Source organism: Scyliorhinus torazame, chromosome 9, assembly GCF_047496885.1.
Source record: "Scyliorhinus torazame isolate Kashiwa2021f chromosome 9, sScyTor2.1, whole genome shotgun sequence".
Taxonomy (NCBI): domain Eukaryota; kingdom Metazoa; phylum Chordata; class Chondrichthyes; order Carcharhiniformes; family Scyliorhinidae; genus Scyliorhinus; species Scyliorhinus torazame.
The window spans coordinates 248,801,781-248,822,952 of NC_092715.1; the positions used below are offsets into that span (position 1 = coordinate 248,801,781).

The window sequence follows — 21,172 nt, forward strand, 5'->3', positions numbered from 1 at the left end:
TGGCACTGCCAAGGTGTCCAGGTGGCACTGCCAGTTGGTAGTGGCACTGCCAAGGTGTCCAGGTGGCACTGCCAAGGTACCAACCTGACATTTTTGTGTGGATGCGATCAGGTTGGAGGTGCCCCTCGTGGGTGTTAGGGGAGGTTGGGGGTCGCTCTGGGAGCCTCACTACACAGGAGTTCTGGAGAGCGGACCTCTTCAGTATACAAAAGGGGGCTATGTGCGGCTGGTCATTCCCCGTTGGGGGCCCTTATCAAATACGAGTCGTGTTTTCTAGCCTTGTGTTTCTCTGCGCTGACTATGGGTGAACGTTTCTCGCGCCCGCTTTGGGACTTTGCTCCCATTTCGTTAAATCGCACTCACAGTCTTTTAAAAATGTTTTCTGCTCTCCACCTCTTTTCGATACTTATTTTCCAAGGAATATGTGACCGCCATATACTTCGTACTGAAATGTACAACCTTGTACTTATCTGCATCGATATGACATTCCAGTAGGCCTAGACAAAGGCAAACTATCTCTCTCCATCCTTCTCAATCTGTCTGCAGTCGTTGCTACACTTGAGCTTGAAATTCTGCTCAATCCCCTTTCTGGTAATCCGGCTGTGTGGGATTGTATTCACTTTATTGATCCATTCACAGCCGGAGAATCATCTGCAAAGGCTTCTCTTCCAGATCCTGCACCTTTACCTCCGTTGTCCCCAAGTATCTATCGTTGGCCACCTCCTTTTTTGGCATCTATGTACTGCTCCTCAGCAATGTAAGCAGTTTCTGCATGTATGGTGATGGCATCCAGTTCCACCTCATTACTTCACCATCCCTCGACTGCCCATTGTCTCTAAATTGTCAGTCGGATAGTCTGACATCCAGTATTGGATGAGCAAAAATGTCCTTCAATTACACATTGGAAAGATTTAGGTCGTCTTCACAAACTCTGTTCCCTCGCACTGACTCCATCCTCTCCCTGACAACATTATGAAGCTGAAGCAGACTGTTAATAACCTTGGTGTTATATTTGTACCCAAGGTGTATTCACACCAGAAGCAAGAAGATCTATTTCCACCACTGTTGCAGCACCTGCTGAAACCATCAGCCATGCCTTTGTTACCATTAGACTTGACTGTGCCAACACACTACTGGATAATCTCCCTTATTTGACACGTCACGAACTTGAGGTCATTACAAACTGCCCATTTTGTAACTCGCTCCAAGTCCCTCTCTCCCATCTTCCCCGTGCTGTCTGACCTGAATTGGCTCCTGGTTTAGCAATGCCTCAATTTTACAATTCTCATCTTTGTTTTCAAATCCCTCTGTGTCCTGCTCCCCTGAATGAATCTGTGATCTCCTTCAGCCTTGAACCTTGAAAGATACCTTTGCTTCAAATTCTGTCCCTTTTTTTTTAGCATTTCCAGGTTTAACAGATCCACTGCTGGGTCCTCTGGCTGCCATGGACCTGCGGCCTGGAATTCCTTCTCCATATTTCGAGTCTCTCTGTCCTCCTTTAAGATGCTCTTAAAAACCAATCTTTCTGAAGAAACTATTAGTCACCTGGCTTAGTAGCTCCTTATATGGTTCAGTGATTAATTTTGTTTGGTAACACTTCTGTAAAGCACTTGGGAAGACAGTGTTATTGGTTACGCTAGACAGGGGGTGGGGGGGTGGGGGTGGTGGAAGGGATGGTTCATGTAACATCACTCCCACTTTTCCACTCCTGGCATTATAAAAAGGATGTGTATCCTTTTGTCTGGGTCCCTGGGTTGCTAATGTTCCAACCACTGTATTTTAAAGGGAGGCTGTGGGATCATTTGGCCAAGCAGACAAGGGGGTGCAATTCTCCGAAATGGAGACAGTGTTCGCGCCGTTGTGAACGCCGTCGCGTTTCACGACGGCACAAAACGGTCATGGGGACTACCGATTCTGGCACTCACAGGGCCAGCACAGCGCTGGAGCGGTTTACGCCGCTCCAGCCTCCCTTCCCGGCGCCAACCTGCACATGCGCAGTTAGGCCGCGCCAACCCGCGCATGCGCAGGGGCGCTGGCCCTGACGCAACATGGCGTGGGGGTTCAGGGGCCGGCCGTGCAACAAAGTAGACCCGGGGGGGGGGGGGGGAGGCCGGCCCGCCGATCGGTGGGCCCCGATGGTGGGCCAGACCCCATTGGAGGCCCCCCTCCCGGGGACAGAGACCCTCTCTTCCCCCCCCCCCCATAGGCAGCCCCCGACCCTTCGCGCAGATCCCGTCGGCAGCAACCAGGTGTGGACGGAGCCGGCGGGTCTCCGCTTTTCCCGCGCGGCCGCTCGGCCCATCCGGGCCGGAGAATCGGTGGCCCCACCGCATACAGCAGCCCGCGAGCGGCGCTGCGTCAATGCACTGGCGCAAATGGCACCGATTCTCCGCACCTCGGAGAATCGCGCGCCGCCGTCGGGGCGGCATGGCGTGGTTGCGGCGCTTCTCCAGCCCAACGTGGGGCTCAGAGAATCGTGCCCATGAGCTTTAGTTGGTCAGGCCTCCCTTATGGAACATAGATGTCCTTTGTATAGCTCTCTTTGAATTTGGTCTCTGCAGGCCTCAGTGGGGTTATTAGGGTCTCTTCAGAGATAACAGGGTGCAAACCTCTTTGACACTCTGAAATAAGCCCTTTTGTTCAGGGCCACAAACAGGCATAGCTTTAGCATTTAAAAAGTGTCTTTATTCATTATTCAAAAAATAAATAGGCCAGGAGAAAATATATAGGGTGGATTCTCCCAAAAGGGAACCAAGTCCCCTAACGAGTTTATTTAGCCCTCTATTTCCTGGCACTTGCAGTGCCGAGAAATACATGACTATTCAACACGACTTGCATTGAATAAGGAGCCTGAATATCCCGTTTTGTACAGTGGGGAGCTCCGCTTGCCAGAACTCCCCGTTGTAACAAGAGACTGGGACGTCATTTTTAAATGGCGTCCCGATCTCAGAGGCCCCCGAAGCAATCCACGACCACCCCCCAGTCTGAATGCACTTTGGGAGCCCCCTCCCCACCCACACCCTACACCCTCCCAACACCCACACCGAGCAACCCCAGCCCGATCACGTGTGCGCATAAAATGGCAGCTTGGCATGTTGGCAGTGTCCATGTCAGCTGGCAGTGCTATTTGGGCTCCTTTGCAGTGCCAGGCTGGCACCCAGGGTATGCATCTGGGGGCCTCTGACCCCCTGACAGACGCCCACGCGTGCCGTTCTGCCTGTTCCCCGTTAGTGGGAACTAGTGCTGAACAGCACTCACCTGAGGTCTCCAAGGTATAGGATGGAATCCCAAAGCCTCATGTGCCTCGAGTATCTGCACATTAGGGTGAGGCTTACTGCCTTGCTCTAATATGCAAATTTGCCAAAAAGTGATCCCGCCAATTGTGAACGGGATTCACATCACAATGTCTCGCAAGATCACATTGCATCTTGCAAAGTTTGGCGTGCCAGGTAGATTACGGGAGCGGGGTATCCCAGCTTTCAACGGCCACGCTGCGGTAATCTGCCTTTCAGACACAGTGAGGCCGTTGGATCATGCCCACAGTGTACGGTCTTACCCCATCAAGAATTATGTTTTCCTATTTCTTTTACCTTTAGATTTGCATTATTTTCACCAGATCCCTCTCCCATGGATGCCAATCCCACTGAACAGCAATATGTGAGTCTGCCGCAGTTGCACAGCTCCTTCCTGTGCCAGTATGGTGCCAGATTTCCTTGAAATGGAGGCCCTCCTTCCGACACCTGTTTCAGCCACATGTTCACCGCCCTGATCTGCCAGTTAGCACATGGTTTGGATAATAATCCAGTGAGGTCCACAGAATCCATAGAATCCCTACAGTGCAGAAGGAGACCATTTGACCCATCGAGTCTACACTGACCGTCTGAAAGAGCACCCAACCCAGGTCCACTCCCCCACCTTATACTCACAGCTCCACCTAACCTGCATATCTTTGATGCCCTGCTTTGTAATTTAGTTTGTGATATTCCCTTAGTAGGTCATCCTCTAATTTTCTTCCCTCTGTCCTTTTTCCCAACATCGATCACAACAACTAAATCTTCCCCTTCCCAAGGTTTTCCGAGATATCTTTTACCTTTGCACCAGATGGGCAACACACACTCCGTACTCTTTCTTGTGACTGCAGATAATGTTATATATTGGACTAATTATTGAAACAGTCGCGATTGTTACCTTTTTATTCTGCTCTTCCCCCTCCTTACTCTGCCTTCTGCTCCACAGTGCCTTGGTTCACATTCTGACTGCCCACTCCGCCGTTTGTGGATTACCCCCATATGCAGCACGTCTGTTGCACTTATCGGACAGGACCCGTTTCTGTCAGACCTTCTTCTCTATTTCCAAAAGCAAATTTGTAATAGCAAGTTAAAAAGATCAATAGAAAGTCATAATATAGAGGCCAATTTTAGAAATGTATAAATATTAATTTAAATTTAAAACTTGTGGAAAAAATTGAGTCTGTACCAGAATGCAGAAATATTTTGCATCATGCAAATAAAATGGCATCCTTTTCAGGGAGCTTAAAGAAGCTTTTGTCACATTATGGAGTTTCCATAAAAGGTCAGTTTCTGGAGAAATTACACGATTGAGGGCCACAGCAGAACGTGACCACTTCACCTTAGCTGCCTCTCCCATACAATTCTGACGGAGTGCTATTGTGTCAGAGATGCTATTGTTGCTAATTTTCTCCTTGGTTCAATTGCTCTGTTTTATTACCTTTGCTCTCGAGTTGCCAGGTATCTTTATGATACCTTCACGAGGTTCAAGTCCGAGTAATGATCAATAATCCAATACACCGATTAGTAAGATTTAAATCAAAGCACATTTATTATACACAGTAATCGCCGCTCATGCACAAATTCTACGTCTAAGCTACTTCTACAACTAACAGGCCTATACTTAACCTTGGACTGGCCCACCAGGTCAGGGGAACAAATGGCCTTTCGTTCGGATTCTGAGTCTGTGGGATTCGAAGTTGGTACGGATTGGTAGCTAGGAGTGCCTATCTCGTAGCGAGCGTTGAATTAAGACTTACGATTTCGATGATCACTGGAGTCACTGCGCCGGTCACGGTCAATGTTGGTTCCTTTCTGTTGGGTGACCCGGGCAGGAAGAAGAGAGCGGTGAAGAGAGAGCGATTTGAACTTAGGGCTCAACTCTTATAGTCCCCAGGGGCTTCCCGCCTTTCTGGGCGGACCCTGTACCTGATCCCAAGTGATTGGACTTTGTCCCAATCGCTTGGTTCGATTTTCTCCAATACTGGAGCGGTTCTCTGATCGATGGGCGGTCTTGAGGGGCTCGTTCACCTCCTTTTTTTTGGCTCCTGCTGGCGCCGAGGAGTCTGGCTTTACTTTGTGTGTCAAAATGTTACTTATTGTTCCCGGGGATTGCTCATCAGTATGCAGATGGCTGTTTACTTTGTTATGCTGATGGTCACTGGTATCGATGTTGTCTGGGTTTTGCAGAGGTAAATACACTGCAAACCTGCAGCTGCTGGTCTTTGTCTTGTTGGCTGACTTTCCCTTTGCCGTTCGCCATTTTAAATCGGGAGTTGGCCACTTTAGGTGGCTACAGACCCTCCTTGTGATCCTAACGCGAAGCGTGAAGGATCACATAACTATGTTGCTTTCCATTCCCTGACCTGGGGGGGCACTTCCTTCATGGCCTCTACACTGACCATAACTATGCAAAAAATGTTTATCTGACAGTTCTAAGGGGCGCTATGTCAAACAGGGACATGCATTACAAAACAATAAACTGGGAACCTCTAACTATTCTTAATACACTACACTGACTTAAACATTTCATCATTGTACCTTCCTCAACCATACAAACTAAATCATAGCAGTTTATACACATTTTTCCTGGCTTGGCAGTCAAGCTCAGAATCATACAATTTGCTCATTAACAGTTCTTTACATTTTATTTACAATAAAACCACAAGTGAATGCTCTTTATTATAGATTGCGGGGGTCGGGGTCTGGTCGTACACGAAAATAGGGGATCTGATCCTATATACCGGGGTTCGAACGCGGTAGGCTCTCCTTCTCCATTTCCTTAGACGCATAGTCTGCACGATGCAGCAGAGTATCGCTAATACTAGTAAGGTTTCTATTACATATGACAGAGTACTAGGTTATAAACCTGGCACACGAAGATGGTGTGGTGTCGCTGGTGACTGGGCTCTGGGTACTGTGGGGAAGTGAAACATTAACGGCTGGGAGGCTTGAGGTCATGGGGTTCGCGTTCGCGCGCAACCAAATGTCCATAAATATGATGCTGATCCATGTGAAGGAAGTCTTCATGGCTCTTCTCTTTCCTTTTCTTTCTTCTCTTTTCCGGTCCTGGAGCTTTTGGAGTTCTGCGGGAACAAGCATGGTGTCTGTAACTATCTTGGTTTAACATCTCGTACGATAGTCTGTCTGTCCTGTAGTGCCAATTACTCCCTTTATAATTGGTCACCATGTGTGACTCCCTCATTTTCTTTTCAAAAATCGAGTTTTAGGACAAGACACACTTTCAAGTACTGAACCAGTGCGAGCCGTCTCACAGACTGTGCAATTTACCATCCAAATGTTTCAGGATGTAAATAGCATGTGTTTGGCAACCTGAAACAAAACAAAACGTTTTGAACTAAAATTTCCAAAATGAGGTGCGTACGGGCCGCGACGGGTAAGAGTTGGATGGAGTCCCCGGGTAGGACGGCTACCAATGCCGTGTCTCTCCTACCCGAGCGTAGTTGACCAGAGGGGGGGTTCCCAGGCAGGGCGGGTCCCAAGCCGTTTCTCCACTGCCTGAGCAACCGACAAGAACGGGCAAGAAATGTAGTCATCGTGGTGGGGCTACCGTAGTGGTTCTTTCCTTGAACCAGAAGAGCAGTTACGAACGGGGGTCTGGGTTTCCGTCGACAGACGAGTTCCACTGAACTGGCGTCTGGGACCTTAACAAGTCTCTGCAGACAAGCTAGTTCCGCTGAACTAGTGTCTGGCAATAGTGAGTCTCTGTGGGCAAGTCCTCAGAGGTTTCAGCCGAAAAGGCGTGGGGCCGTGAAAAAAAAATTTCCTGTCTGACATACAACATTTAACAAAACACTACAAACAACATAAAACATGCTGCAGGTTCCATCAGAAAGGACACCACTTCTCCCAAGCGATTCCTTTTAAAACATCATCTGGACACCTCAGTTCTCGGTTGCGAACAGGGTCGCAAAGGGGTTCTCGGTATGGGATTCAGACCCAAGGTCGTCATCTTCTCCCGGGTGCCAAATTCTTGAGTGTATCAGGGCTGAAAGAGCTGCATGATGTGAGGTGGGGTCGCTCTCGTCGTTGCGGACGGGTTGGAACGAGTTATCTCGGTGCCAATAGTTGGTGTCTAGTTGTGTGGGGACAGAATCGGGGTCATCACTGTGGTTCGGTGGTCGGTGGTGGGGTTTGTTCAGGAAAGTGATCATGAAGGGATCACTCGGATCGTAGTCGGATTCGCTGGGTGTGGGTCCTGTTGCATGGGGATAGTAGGGAGGCGTGCTGTGGCTATTGTCCGAGTCACAGTCATTGTCTCTGCTGCTGCAGTCTGTGGGCGTTCCGGGGCGGAGTGTATATTTCGGGGGTGGAGTCGAGGTCGAGTCCGTGGCTGGGCTGGAAGTGTTGGGGGATGGTAGGGTTACGTTGGCTGTGGGCGGGGCATGGTGTGCTGCGTTGAGCATGACGTGGTGTGTGTGGTTAGACTGTGTTCCATATGCCTTCAGCTGGTTGATATGGAACCACGCAGTCTTACCGTTGGGATACTTTATTTTATATACAGAAGGGCTTACTTTGTCCGCAATGGAGTACGGACCCGAGTATTTTGGTGACAGGAATGTGCTGGGGTTATATACGGAGAGCATGACTTGCTGTCCTATACTGTACTCAGTCGCATGCACTGTCTTGTCGAAACAAGCCTTGCTCTGTTTCTTTCTGGTGCCCAATTTTACTGCGGCTGCTAGCTGAGCCGTTTTAACATTTTCAACTAATTGCTGTACTGCTTTCTTGTGTGTGAGGGCCGTCACCTCGGGGCTGGTCAAGTCTAAACCTAATAAATATTCTGTGCCTTTCATGGGGCGTCCGGTCATGAGGGTGTGTGGGGTGTAACCTGTGGAAGTAGAAATTGTATTATGCAAAAACATCAGCGCGAAAGGGAGGACTGAGTCCCAAGTGGTGTTGTTCTGCTGGACCATTTTCCTGAGGGTGGATTTTAGGGTCCGATTCATGCGCTCCACGATACCACTCGACTGTGGGTGGTATGCCATGTGGAATTTTTGGGTGATGCCAAATATCGTGAGGACGTTCTGCATGACACGTCCCGTAAAATGGGAACCTTGGTCAGATTCAATGCTGCGGGGGAGTCCCCATCTTGTAAAGATGTGGTGGGTCAAAATCTTGGCTGTGGTTCTTGCAGTGTTTGTGCGGGCTGGGAATGCTTCCACCCATTTCGTAAATGTGTCAATTACCACAAGTACATATTTATAGCCATTCCTGCAAGGGGGCAATGGTCCTATGAAATCAATCTGGAGGTTAGTCCAGGGGCCATTAACGGGTCGGGTGTGGCTGACTTGAGCCTTTTTGGCATATCTGTCCGGATTATTCTGGGCACAGATAAGACAATTCTCGATGTAGTGATTTAAATCATCCTTTAAATTCGGCCACCAACAAAGGTGCTTGAGATGGGCTGTAGTGGGATCGATTCCCTGATGTCCATGACCGTCATGGAACAAACAAATCCGTTGAATCCTGTCCTGTTCAGGAACCACAAAGGGTGTCTTTTAACACCACACCGTCATGTGTGGTCAGTGCATTTTTAAACCTCTCATAGGGAGCTGGATATTTTCCTTTTACAATCTCCCTGAGATTGCTGTCCTGCTTCTGGGCCTCCACTAGATCCTCGATCTTTGTCTGTGAGACCTGAACTGCACTCACTGGTGCGCTTTCGGGGGGTGTCCAAAGGTATCCATGTCTGGAACCTGCTTTAGCCAGTGCGTCGGCTTTCACATTTCCAGGGGGGGAGGAACGATGGTGACTGCGAACTTTGATTATCCCAAAAGTCCTTGTCTGGGCTCTCTCTAAAATGTGACGGAGAAATGGGGCTGAGGGGAGGGGTTTCCCGTCTGCGGAAACAAATCCTCTTGCTTTCCACAGGGGCAGGAATTCCGTGAGGCTGTTGCAGACACAGAGGCTGTCCAAGTATATGTCTGCTGGGCTGGGGAAGGAATCTGGGTGGTCCACTATATATGCGATGGCCGTGAGCTCTGCTGCCTGCGCGCCTAAGTGGCCTGGAAGATTTAACAATATTTCCTCGAGGGCGCGTCCCTGCGCATCCTCGACAAATATACCGCAACTTGTAATGCGCTTCCCATCCAAGATTGTGGAAGATCCATCCACATAGATCTTTATGGGCTCACACGTGTCTGTGTGCTGGGGGCTCTGGGTTGAACTACCTATCTTTCTGGGGGGTGTTATTGTCGTGGTGTGGAGAGATAATCTCACATTCATGGGGGGTTCCGGGGTACTGTACGTTGTCGGCTAAAAAGGTGTGCGTCTTTGTCCTTTTAACAGTGATGTCCCGTCCCTGCAAGAGAAGGGTCCATCTAGCTGCTCTAATCAGGCTTACTGTACCGTCCTTGAGTCGTCCGTCCAGTAAAAGTTGGGTGGGGGTGTGTCCGGTGAGAATTGTAATGGGGTTCAGTCCGGTAATATATGCAAAATACTGTACTGCCCAAAATACTGCGAGCAGCTGCCTCTCACAGGCTGAAAATCCCTGCGCCACAGCATCTAAATCTCTAGAGGCGTAAGCTACGGGCCTTAATTGGTCGTGCCGTTCCTGGAGGAGCACGGCTGAAAGGGTCTGTGGTCGCTACCTGTATGGCGTAAGGGGAAAGCGGGTCTGGAACTTGTAGTGCGGGGGCTGCTATGAGTGCCTGTTTTAAAGAGTCCACAGCATCCGTATGCTGCGGAAGCCATTCCCAGGGGTTCCTTTCTTTAGGAGGTCTGAGAGGGTTGCTGCCTTGCTGGCGAAACCGTCAATGTAGTTTCGGCAGTAGCCAACCAGTCCTGAAAATGACCGGAGGGCTGAAACGTTCTGGGGAAGAGGCAATTTGACAATCGAGTCAATCCTTTTATGCTCGATCTCGCGTTTACCATTGATCCCAAATATATCACCTTTTCTTCCAAAATCTGGGCCTTTTTTGACTTTACAACCGATTGATTGTAAGATTTCCAGGAGTTCAGACAGAAGCTCAATGTGCTCTTCTTTGGTGTCTGTCTGCAGTAGTAGGTCGTCTACGTACTGAACCAGACATTCGGGGCGAGAGAATTTGGCTAAACCATTTGCCAGCTGTCGGTGGAAAATGGAGAGGGAGTTGTGGAAGCCTTGTGGAAGGCATGTCCACGTGTAATGCTGTGCTTTAAAGGTGAAGGCAAATTTGTACTGGCACGCCTTTGCCAATGGAATGGACGAGAATCCATTACTGACATCCAAAACTGTAAAGAATCGGGAATTGAGTCCCTGCTTGAGCATGGTCTCGATACTTGTTGCTACTGTGGGGGCTGCTGCAGGGGTGACTTTGTTGAGTTCCCGGTAATCAATGGTCAGTCGCCATGATCCATCGGGCTTTCTCACTGGCCAAATCGGGGCATTATTAGTGGAGGCTACTGATCTAAGTACGCCCTGCTCTAATAAGCTTTCTATTACCTTTGAGATTTCTCCCTCTGCCTCTTGGGGAAATCCATACTGTTTTAGGGGTCTAGGGTCAGGTCCTGTTATTTGTACGGAGCCAGTCATCCGTCCATAGTCATGCTTGTGGGTCGTGAATGCTGCCCTGTTCTTTTGCAGGACTGCCCTAACCTGCTTGTCCGTCCTAAGCGTGGTCGGGTTGAACCAAAATTCGCCTACTGCGCTAATTTTGTTCGCGTACTCTCCTATGTTGAGCGTTGCGGGGGCTCTTGCGGATTTTGCCATCTTCCAGACACACTGGTTGACTGGATCGAATGAAAGGTTATGGGAATTCATGAAATCGATTCCCAGAATGTGTTCTGCTGTGTGGAGCAGGTCAACTAAAACTACGGGGTGCTTGGTGGTGATGGTGCCGATTTGAATGGGGACAGAGGCTGTGATGTGTCTCTGCTGTGAGTGGCATGTAAAGCCGCTGAGGGTGATAGTGGCTGTAATGGGCCACGTGTCTTTTTGAAACAGGGTGGAGGAATTAATCATGGTGCGGGACCCTCCTGTGTCCCAGAGAAATTTGATGGGCTGTCCCCGAATTTTCGCTGCCACTACCGGTCGTCTGGACCTATCCCAAAGGGTGTCGCAGACCCAACTGGGGGATCCCGTACACCATTCTGGGACAGTCCATTCCGGTCAAGTCCGTCTGACCTGAACGGGCGCTAACACTATGAATGGGCTCTGTCTTTTTCTTACTCAGAGTGCCCGTCTGCTGGGCTCTCTGTGGCTTTTTAGGGGCATTGCACTCTCTTGCGAAGTGTCCCAACTGTCCGCAGTTGTAACACTCCTGTGACTTGGGTGGGGGGCTATTCTTTCCTTCATTCACCCATGCGGGGTTCTGGTGTGTTTTTACTGCCTGCATATCTGCTCCTGCCTGCTTTTCCTCGGGATTTTTGACTGCGGGTTTACTTTGTATAGATTGCTCCCAAGTGCGGGACAATCTTTTCACTACCCACTTCTCGTTATGGGCCTCCTCTGAGGGATCATAACTCGCACAGGCTTTCTGTCCTGTTTCTGTGGCATGGAAGATAAGCGCGTCCACTATGGCTGTGCGGCAGGTGGTGACTGGGTTCATTAGAGCGTGAACTATCTGCTCTGTGGGGGGTTGGGGCGCTTTCCTTTTTTGTGGGTTTCCCTGCGCACATGTTCCCTAAACATATCTCTGCGCTGTTTCATTCAATTCTTCCCAATCAGGGCCATCTTCCTGATCTAATTTCGTTCCAAAGGTTTCCTGGAAGCCTTTCTGAACTGAAAGCAGCGATTGCAGCTCTGCAATCTGCTTCCGGCACTTTGCGTGATCTAGCGTGCTTTGTCTTTGTTCTGTGGTGGCAGCATGGAGTGCTCTTAATGCTGCCTTTAGATCACTATACTGCCTCTGTAATGCTTCTACCTGCTTTTCTGTTTCTTCACATACCAGGACTGCATGCTGCGTGTCCTGATAGGCCTTTTCATATTGAGACTGGAAGCTGCTTAAGACAAGACTGGTGTGCCCTTTTGGCACCCTCCACCTCTCCATCTTTTGCTGCCAACTTCCTTCTCAATTCCAAATTCTCCTTTTCTACCTCGCTTACATCGACCTTACTCATTCGGTGTATGCCCTCAACTTCCTTCCGGAGCGTCCTAACAACCTCCTCTGTGCCTCGCAATTGTGCCAAGCAGGACACGATTGCCATCGGCTTGCGAGCTTCCCCTACGCTCTTTTTGTAAATCTCGCTCAGGTTCTCCCACCAAGTATGTCCTATACTCCTGGGACCTTATTCCTCGTTGTCACAGAATCCATTCCAAAGGAGCCATCCTTTCCCTTTGAGATATTTCCTGATCTCTCCCTCCCAAATGGGACATTGTCCTACTCTACTGCTGCTGGTCGCTGCGACCGCAAATTCCTCTGGGTTCATGAGGCGCTGCATTGCCTGCATTGCCATCTTTCCTATCCGAATGCTGCTCTTCAAATTTTGAGACAGGGGTATTAATCCGAATGCTGCTCTTCAAATTTGGGACAGGGGTATTAAGGCGGTGCTGTAAATACAGGTACGGCTTTCGCTACTTTCCAATATACAAACTTCCGACAGTTTTGTCGCAACAAAAAAATCTATCAGTTTTACCTGATCGCCCTGTTAGTTACGCATGCATACACACACTTCCGAATTTATGAGTATTGACCAGAACTGCTTAAACACTTGTGGTTTTCTGTTTCCGATTGGATCTCTAATTCAAATTCTGGGTTTTCCTGGAGTGGTTTTCCACTTCTAGATCGGGTCCCGGCGGAGTCGCCAAATAATGTTGCTAATTTTCTCCTTGGTTCAATTGCTCTGTTTTATTACCTTTGCTCTCGAGTCACCAGGTATCTTTATGATACCGCCACGAGGTTCGAGTCCGAGTAATGATCAATAATCAAATACACCGATTAGTAAGATTGAAATCAAAGCACATTTATTATACACAGTAATCGCTGCTCATGCACAAATTCTACGTCTAAGCTACTTCTACAACTAACAGGCCTATACTTAACTTTGGACTGGCCCACCAGGTCAGGGGAACAAATGGCCTTTCGTTCGGGTTCTGAGTCTGTGGGATTCGAAGTTGGTACGGATTGGTAGCTAGGAGCGCCTATCTCATCGCAAGCGTTGAATTAAGACTTACGATTTCGATGATCACTGGAGTCACTGCGCCATTCACGGTCAATGCTGGTTCCTTTTTGCTGGGTGACCCGGGCAGGAAGAAGAGAGCGGTGAAGAGAGAGCGATTTGAACTTGGGGCTCAACTCTTATAGTCCCCAGGGGCTTCCCGCCTTTCAGGGCGGACCCTATACCTGATCCCAAGTGATTGTACTTTGTCCCAATCACTTGGTTTAAAGAACAAAGAACAAAGAAATGTACAGCACAGGAACAGGCCCTTCGGCCCTCCAAGCCCGTGCCGACCATGCTGCCCAACTAAACTACAATCTTCTACACTTCCTGGGTCCGTATCCCTCTATTCCCATCCTATTCATGTATTTGTCAAGATGCCCCTTAAATGTCACTATCGTCCCTGCTTCCACCACCTCCTCCGGTAGCGAGTTCCAGGCACCCACTACCCTCTGCGTAAAAAACTTGCCTCGTACATCTACTCTAAACCTTGCCCCTCTCACCTTAAACCTATGCCCCCTAGTAATTGACCCCTCTACCCTGGGGAAAAGCCTCTGACTATCCACTCTGTCTATGCCCCTCATAATTTTGTATACATCTATCAGGTCTCCCCTCAACCTACTTCGTTCCAGTGAGAACAAACCGAGTTTATTCAACCGCTCCTCATAGCTAATGCCTTCCATACCAGGCAACATTCTGGTGAATCTCTTCTGCACCCTCTCTAAAGCCTCCACATCCTTCTGGTAGTGTGGCGACCAGAATTGAACACCATACTCCAAGTGCGGCCTAACTAAGGTTCTATACAGCTGCAACATGACTTGCCAATTCTTATACTCAATGCCCCGGCCAATGAAGGCAAGCATGCCGTATGCCTTCTTGACTACCTTCTCCACCTGTGTTGCCCCTTTCAATGACCTGTGGACCTGTACTCCTAGATCTCTTTGACTTTCAATACTCTTGAGGGTTCTACCATTCACTGTATATTCCCTACCTGCATTAGACCTTCCAAAATGCATTACCTCACATTTGTCCGGATTAAACTCCATCTGCCATCTCTCTGCCCAAGTCTCCAAACAATCTAAATCCTGCTGTATCCTCCGACAGTCCTCATCGCTATCCGCAATTCCACCAACCTTTGTGTCGTCTGCAAACTTACTAATCAGACCAGTTACATTTTCCTCCAAATCATTTATATATACTACAAAGAGCAAAGGTCGCAGCACTGATCCCTGTGGAACACCACTGGTCACAGCCCTCCAATTAGAAAAGCATCCTTCCATTGCTACTCTCTGCCTTCTATGGCCTCGCCAGTTCTGTATCCACCTTGCCAGCTCACCCCTGATCCCGTGTGACTTCACCTTTTGTACTAGTCTACCATGAGGGACCTTGTCAAAGGCCTTACTGAAGTCCATATAGACAACATCCACTGCCCTACCTGCATCAATCATCTTAGTGACCTCCTCGAAAAACTCTATCAAGTTAGTGAGACACGACCTTCCCATCACAAAACCGTGCTGCCTCTCACTGATACGTCCATTTGCTTCCAAATGGGAGTAGATCCTGTCTCGAAGAATTCTCTCCAGTAATTTCCCTACCACTGAAGTAAGGCTCACCGGCCTGTAGTTCCCGGGATTATCCTTGCTACCCTTCTTAAACAGAGGAACAACATTGGCTATTCTCCAGTCCTCCGGGAGATCCCCTGAAGACAGCGAGGATCCAAAGATTTCTGTCAAGGCCTCAGCAATTTCCTCTCCAGCCTCCTTCAGTATTCTGGGGTAGATCCCATCAGGCCCTGGGGACTTATCTACCTTAATATTTTTTAAGACACCCAACACCTCGTCTTTTTGGATCTCAATGTGACCCAGGCTATCTACACACCCTTCTCCAGACTCAACATCTACCAATTTCTTCTCTTTGGTGAATACTGATGCAAAGTATTCATTTAGTACCTCACCCATTTCCTCTGGCTCCACACATAGATTCCCTTGCCTATCCTTCAGTGGGCCAACCCTTTCCCTGGCTACCCTCTTGCTTTTTATGTACGTGTAAAAAGCCTTGAGATTTTCCTTAACCCTATTTGCCAATGACTTTATGTGACCCCTTCTAGCCCTCCTGACTCCTTGCTTAAGTTCCTTCCTACTTTCCTTATATTCCACGCAGGCCTCGTCTGTTCCCAGCCTTTTAGCCCTGACAAATGCCTCCTTTTTCTTTTTGACGAGGCCTACAATATCTCTCGTCATCCAAGGTCCCCGAAAATTGCCGTATTTATCCTTCTTCCTCACAGGAACATGCCGGTCCTGAATTCCTTTCAACTGCCACTTGAAAGCGTCCCACATGTCAGATGTTGATTTGCCCTCAAACATCCGCCCCCAATCTATGTTCTTCAGTTCCCGCCTAATGTTGTTATAATTAGCCTTCCCCCAATTTAGCACATTCATCCTAGGACCACTCTTATCCTTGTCCACCAGTACTTTAAAACTTACTGAATTGTGGTCACTGTTACCGAAATGCTCCCCTACTGAAACATCTACCACCTGGCCGGGCTCATTCCCCAATACCAGGTCCAGTACCGCCCCTTCCCTCGTTGGACTGTCTACATATTGTTTTAAGAAGCCCTCCTGGGTGCTCCTTACAAACTCCGCCCCGTCTAAGCCCCTGGCACTAAGTGAGTCCCAGTCAATATTGGGGAAGTTGAAGTCTCCCATCACCACAACCCTGTTGTTTTTACTCTTTTCCAAAATCTGTCTACCTATCTGCTCCTCTATCTCCCGCTGGCTGTTGGGAGGCCTGTAGTAAACCCCCAACATTGTGACTGCAACCTTCTTATTCCTGATCTCTACCCATATAGCCTCACTGCCCTCTGAGGTGTCCTCCCACAGTACAGCTGTGATATTCTCCCGAACCAGTAGCGCAACTCCGCCTCCCCTTTTACATCCCCCTCTATCCTGCCTGAAACATCTAAATCCTGGAACGTTTAGCTGCCAATCTGCCCTTCCCTCAACCAGGTCTCTGTAATGGCAACAACATCATAGTTCCAAGTACTAATCCAAGCTCTAAGTTCATCTGCCTTACCCGTAATACTTCTTGCATTAAAACATATGCGCTTCAGGCCACCAGACCCGCTGTGTTCACCAACTTCTCCCTGTCTGCTCTGCCTCAGAGCCACACTGTCCCTATTCCCTAGTTCTCCCTCAATGCTCTCACCTTCTGACCTATTGCTCCCGTGCTCACACCCCTTCGATTTTCTCCAATACTGGAGCAGTTCCCTGATCGATGGGCGGTCTTGAGGTGCTCGTTCACCTCCTTTGTTTTGGCTCCTGCTGGTGCCAAGGAGTCTGGCTTTGCTTTGTGTGTCAAAATGTTACTTATTGTTCTCGGGGATTGCTCATCAGTATGCCGATGGCTGTTTACTTTGTTATGCTAATGGTCGCTAGTATCGATGTTGTCTGGGTTTTGCAGAGGTAAATACACAGCAAACCTGCAGTTGCTGGTTTTTGTCTTGTTGGCTGACTTTCCCATCAGCCTTTGCTGTTTGCCATTTTAAATCGGGAGTTGGCCACTTTAGGTAGCTACACTATCCTTTGAATGAAACATTGGACCTAAATCCTGATTTTCTTATAAAGTGGCGAGCCTAGGTGGACACTAATGATCCCATCATGTTTTTTTGAAGAAGAGTGACTATTTCCCGATATCCTACCAATGGTCCTCTCTTAACTAAAATTACCAAAATATTAGTTGGTCAAGCAACTCATGGCTGTTTGTAGAATGTAACATTGTTTGTCATCCTGCAGAAGAGTCTGTTTGTGGAAAGTTTTATAAAAATGAAATTACTACATTTTCACTTTGCATTTTTTGTTTCAAATTAACAGCAGATTAAGCTTGTTGCTAACACAGTGATGACATTGCTTCTCCACTCACAAGCATCGTAAAATCTCTTGTGAGACCGAGTACAATGGTGACATTGTAAAGTTCGTTACATGTTTCCTTGCAAAGCAACTATAACGATTTATTCATTGGAGAATAGCCCACAATGCAAAAAAAACTCAGGAAGTTTTCTCCATATCTATAAATATAATCTGTGATTTTTTTTAAAAAGCAGAATTTGATGAAAAAGCCCTATTTTGTGACAAAGAAACATAACTGCATCTAAAATATTTGTTGATTTCTCTGCATGTTCTCTCTAATCATTTATTCATTGTGCATTTCTGTTTTCTCTTTCCACCAGTTACCTTCCCCTCGAGATGGTGTACTGGTCCATGGAATGTTTATGGATGCTTGTCGCTGGGATAATAAGGAAAGGGTGCTGGAAGATGCCATTCCCAAAGTGATGAATTCTGTTTTACCGGTTGTGCACTTTGAGCCTGCACAGAACTATGAACCAAGTCCAACGCTGTATCACGCACCGCTTTACAAAACATCGGCCCGAGCAGGAACCCTATCAACAACAGGTATTGTACTCAAGTTAGCTCAAAGGGAAATAAACATCAAGGGGGAGAAATTTGTTGAGCATATGATATCAACGAGGAATGTCACAGGGACTGCGCAAATAGTAGCTGGCAACGTTGCCTTACCTGAGGGAATTGAGGTAATTCTGTACCGCATTGCTAGAAGCCACATTATGTGAACAAAGCTTCTCTCCCGAGGAACTGGATTTCCAAATGCCTGGGGGTCAGTGCATACATGATTTCAAAATCGCAGTCCCCGAAGTCAGGTTCTTCCGATGCCTCTGGGCCTTGATCTAATTTTTAAAGGGCTGGTGTTGGGAGAGGGAATAGGAACCATGACGCTGTAAATTAGGAGCCTGTTAGGGCCCAGCATAATCAGGATTTCAATTTTTAAATCTTTACTCGCTGAACCAAAACACACATGCATGTTGTGTTCTATGGCTTCCCGATCATGAAGACACGCATAGAACATGTGTGTTTACCTATAATAAGTATTTATTATGTACAGACGATGATAATTAAGTTGCTTGAGCTACTGTGAGATGCGACTGACCTGTTCTCCATCCTGCTACCAACTGAGGTGTCTCATCAGTCACCCGATGTATAGCTGGCTCCATGTATATCTGGTTCCACCTACTGGCAGGAGGTCATAACTGCCAGCACATGTACTAATGATAAGCTTTATACATTTGAACATTTATAAACAGTTATATACAGATATGCACATGTGCATATCACCACAGTGCATAGCTGTTGGGTTCATTGGACATCAAAATGTTTATTTTCATTTGTGGAGAAGAGAAGCTTCAGGGGCACTAGGACCATTGCTGCACCTTTTAGGTTGAGTTCATGGCCATTTTTCCCCATCTCAAGTTCCACTGGTCTTTTCTGTCCTCAGCAAGGCAGTGGTAGCCCTCAACAGGGCTACCACTGCCTTTGCTTCTGGTGATAGGCGAGTGGCTCCTGCTTCCTGGAGGCACTTGACCCGTCCAATTGGATGCCAATTAGAGTATCGACATTCAAAAATAATGTTGTGAGCACAACACAGTTGGGGAAAGGGGGTAAGGATCCAGGAGTCATCCAGCTGTTGCGTTGCTGACTCTGCTTTGAAATCTGGCCACGTACGTCTGTTTTAACCCTAATTGCTAGGGAACTGGATGACAGATCGGGTCAAGCAGCACAAAGGCCTTTCATCTTAAATTCATAAGTCTATAAGATGGAGGAACATAATTAGGCTATTTGGCCCATCGGGTCTGCTCTGCCATTCAATCATGGCGGATATGTTTTTCATCTCCAATCTCCTGCCTTCTCCCCATAACCCCTGAACCCCTTATTAATGAAGAACCGATCATTCACTCTCTTAAAGACACTCAGTGAATTAGCCTTTACAGCCTTCTTGCGGCAATGAGTTCCACAGATTCATCAGCCTCTGGCTGAAGAAATTCCCCCTCATTTCTGTTTTAAAGGTTTGAGATTGTGCCCTCGGGTTCTAGTTTATCCTACCAGAGGAAACGTCCTCACCACCTCCACTCTATCCAGGCCTCGTAGTATCCTGTGAGTTTTAATCCAATCCAGATCAGTGTCTATTGAATGAAACAATTTTGGGGAAATGTTGGTGGGCTTGTACTGATCGGGCTAAACTATACCCAATGTTACATTAAATTGACAACCGCATCTGGAGGACTAATGGGATAGTTTCTGTGGGGATAATTAAAATATGCCAATAACAATGTGTTAAAAGGAACTCCACTGTCTATCTCAGAGTGCCATGCATGATCTGGCTGTTCTTATTGGATGATGTGGAAAGGTGGAAAAAAGTTGGCTTTTGCATCATTATGTGTAATGACAGGGAAAATGTGCTGATCGAAATTTGCTCAGTTTGGTATTGAAAACTGAATCATTTATTGCCAGGTTTCTTTGATATTCTTTTTTTTGCTTTTGCTACTTTAAAAAAAAATCAATACCCCTCCAAAGTCATTGGCTGTGAATTTAGGGGGCCCGTTAGCCCTGGGCGCAAATCCGGCCGTGACCGCAAAATGCCACCAGAGGACTGTGGTAGTATGCATTAGGGGTCATGTGGGACTGTGAAGCCGTGATGTCATTGGCTGACAGATCCCGGGTCCTGGTTGGCCGTTGACATCTAGCTCCGCCCTGAAGGCGGAGTATAAGAACCAGGAGTCTTCCCCCGCAGGCAGTCTACTACTGAACTGCGGGGGAACAGTCACGCTTAATAAAGCCTCATCAACTTCACTCTATTCGTCTCTCGGAGTCTTTGTGCGCTACAATTTATTAAGCGTGACTAAAGGACTATGGAGCTCAGGATCATCCCGGAATGCCTGAGGATCAGCCCCCACGCAGTGAACGCAGCAGCAGCTTTCATGCACTGGCAGACTTGTTTCGAGGCCTACCTCAGAACGGCCCCCGGCCGGGTCACAGAAGACCAAAAACTACAGGTCCTGCACTCGAGGTTAAGCACGGAGATTTTCTCTCTCATCGAAGACGCAGAGGATTTCCAGACGGCGTTCGCAGCACTAAAAAGTCTCTATGTTCGTCCAGTAAACCAGATCTATGCTCGCTATCAACTCGCAACGAGACGGCAAAGTCCCGGAGAATCGATAGATGAATTCTACGCCGCGCTACTAATTTTGGGACGTGCCTGCAGCTGCCCGCCGGTGAACGCAAATGAACACACGGACATGTTAATGCGTGATGCTTTTGTGGCAGGTATGAACTCCTCCCAAATCCGCCAAAGACGTTTAGTAAAAGAGTCGCTAGGACTCTCAGAGGCACGGGCCCTAGCAGCCTCCCTAGACGTGGCCGCGCAAAACACCCGCGCCTACGGCCCCGACCGCATGGCAGCCCATTGGGCTCCGTACGCACCCGTCGCGACAAACCCCCCCCCCCCCGGACACCCCACAGGCTTGCGCGGTTCAAACGCCAAGTTGCACCGGGGGAGCCCGCTGCTATTTCTGCGGCCAGGCGAAACACCCCCGGCAGCGCTGCCCGGCCCGCGCAGCGATCTGTAAGAGCTGCGGGAAAAAGGGCCATTTCGCGGCTGTGTGCCGGTCCCGGGAGGCCGCCGCGGTCCCAGGAGAACAGGGAGCCCTGCACGCCTTTTACGCTCCCCAACCCCCCCAGCGCCCCATGTACGACCCGCAGGCGCAACCACCTTGGGTCCCGACCACCGCTCTCCCCGGAGAACAGGGAGCCCTGCACGCCTTTTACGCTCCCCAACCCCCCCCCCCCCCCCCCCCCCCCCGCGCCCCATGTATGACCCGCCGGCGCTACCACTTTGGGTCCCGGCCACCGCTGTCCCCAGAGAAGAGGGAGTCCTGCGTG

General features: G+C 48.6%; 1 protein-coding gene across 1 annotated transcript in view; it reads left to right on the forward strand.

The window, feature by feature from the left end:
• dnah6 (dynein, axonemal, heavy chain 6) overlaps positions 1-21,172 on the forward strand; it is a 522,203-nt gene that overhangs the window by 492,541 nt on the left and 8,490 nt on the right. Inside the window, exon 76 of the mRNA XM_072517256.1 lies at positions 17,614-17,836. Within this exon, the coding sequence (XP_072373357.1) occupies positions 17,614-17,836 (223 nt within the window). The remainder of the gene's footprint in view (positions 1-17,613; positions 17,837-21,172) is intronic.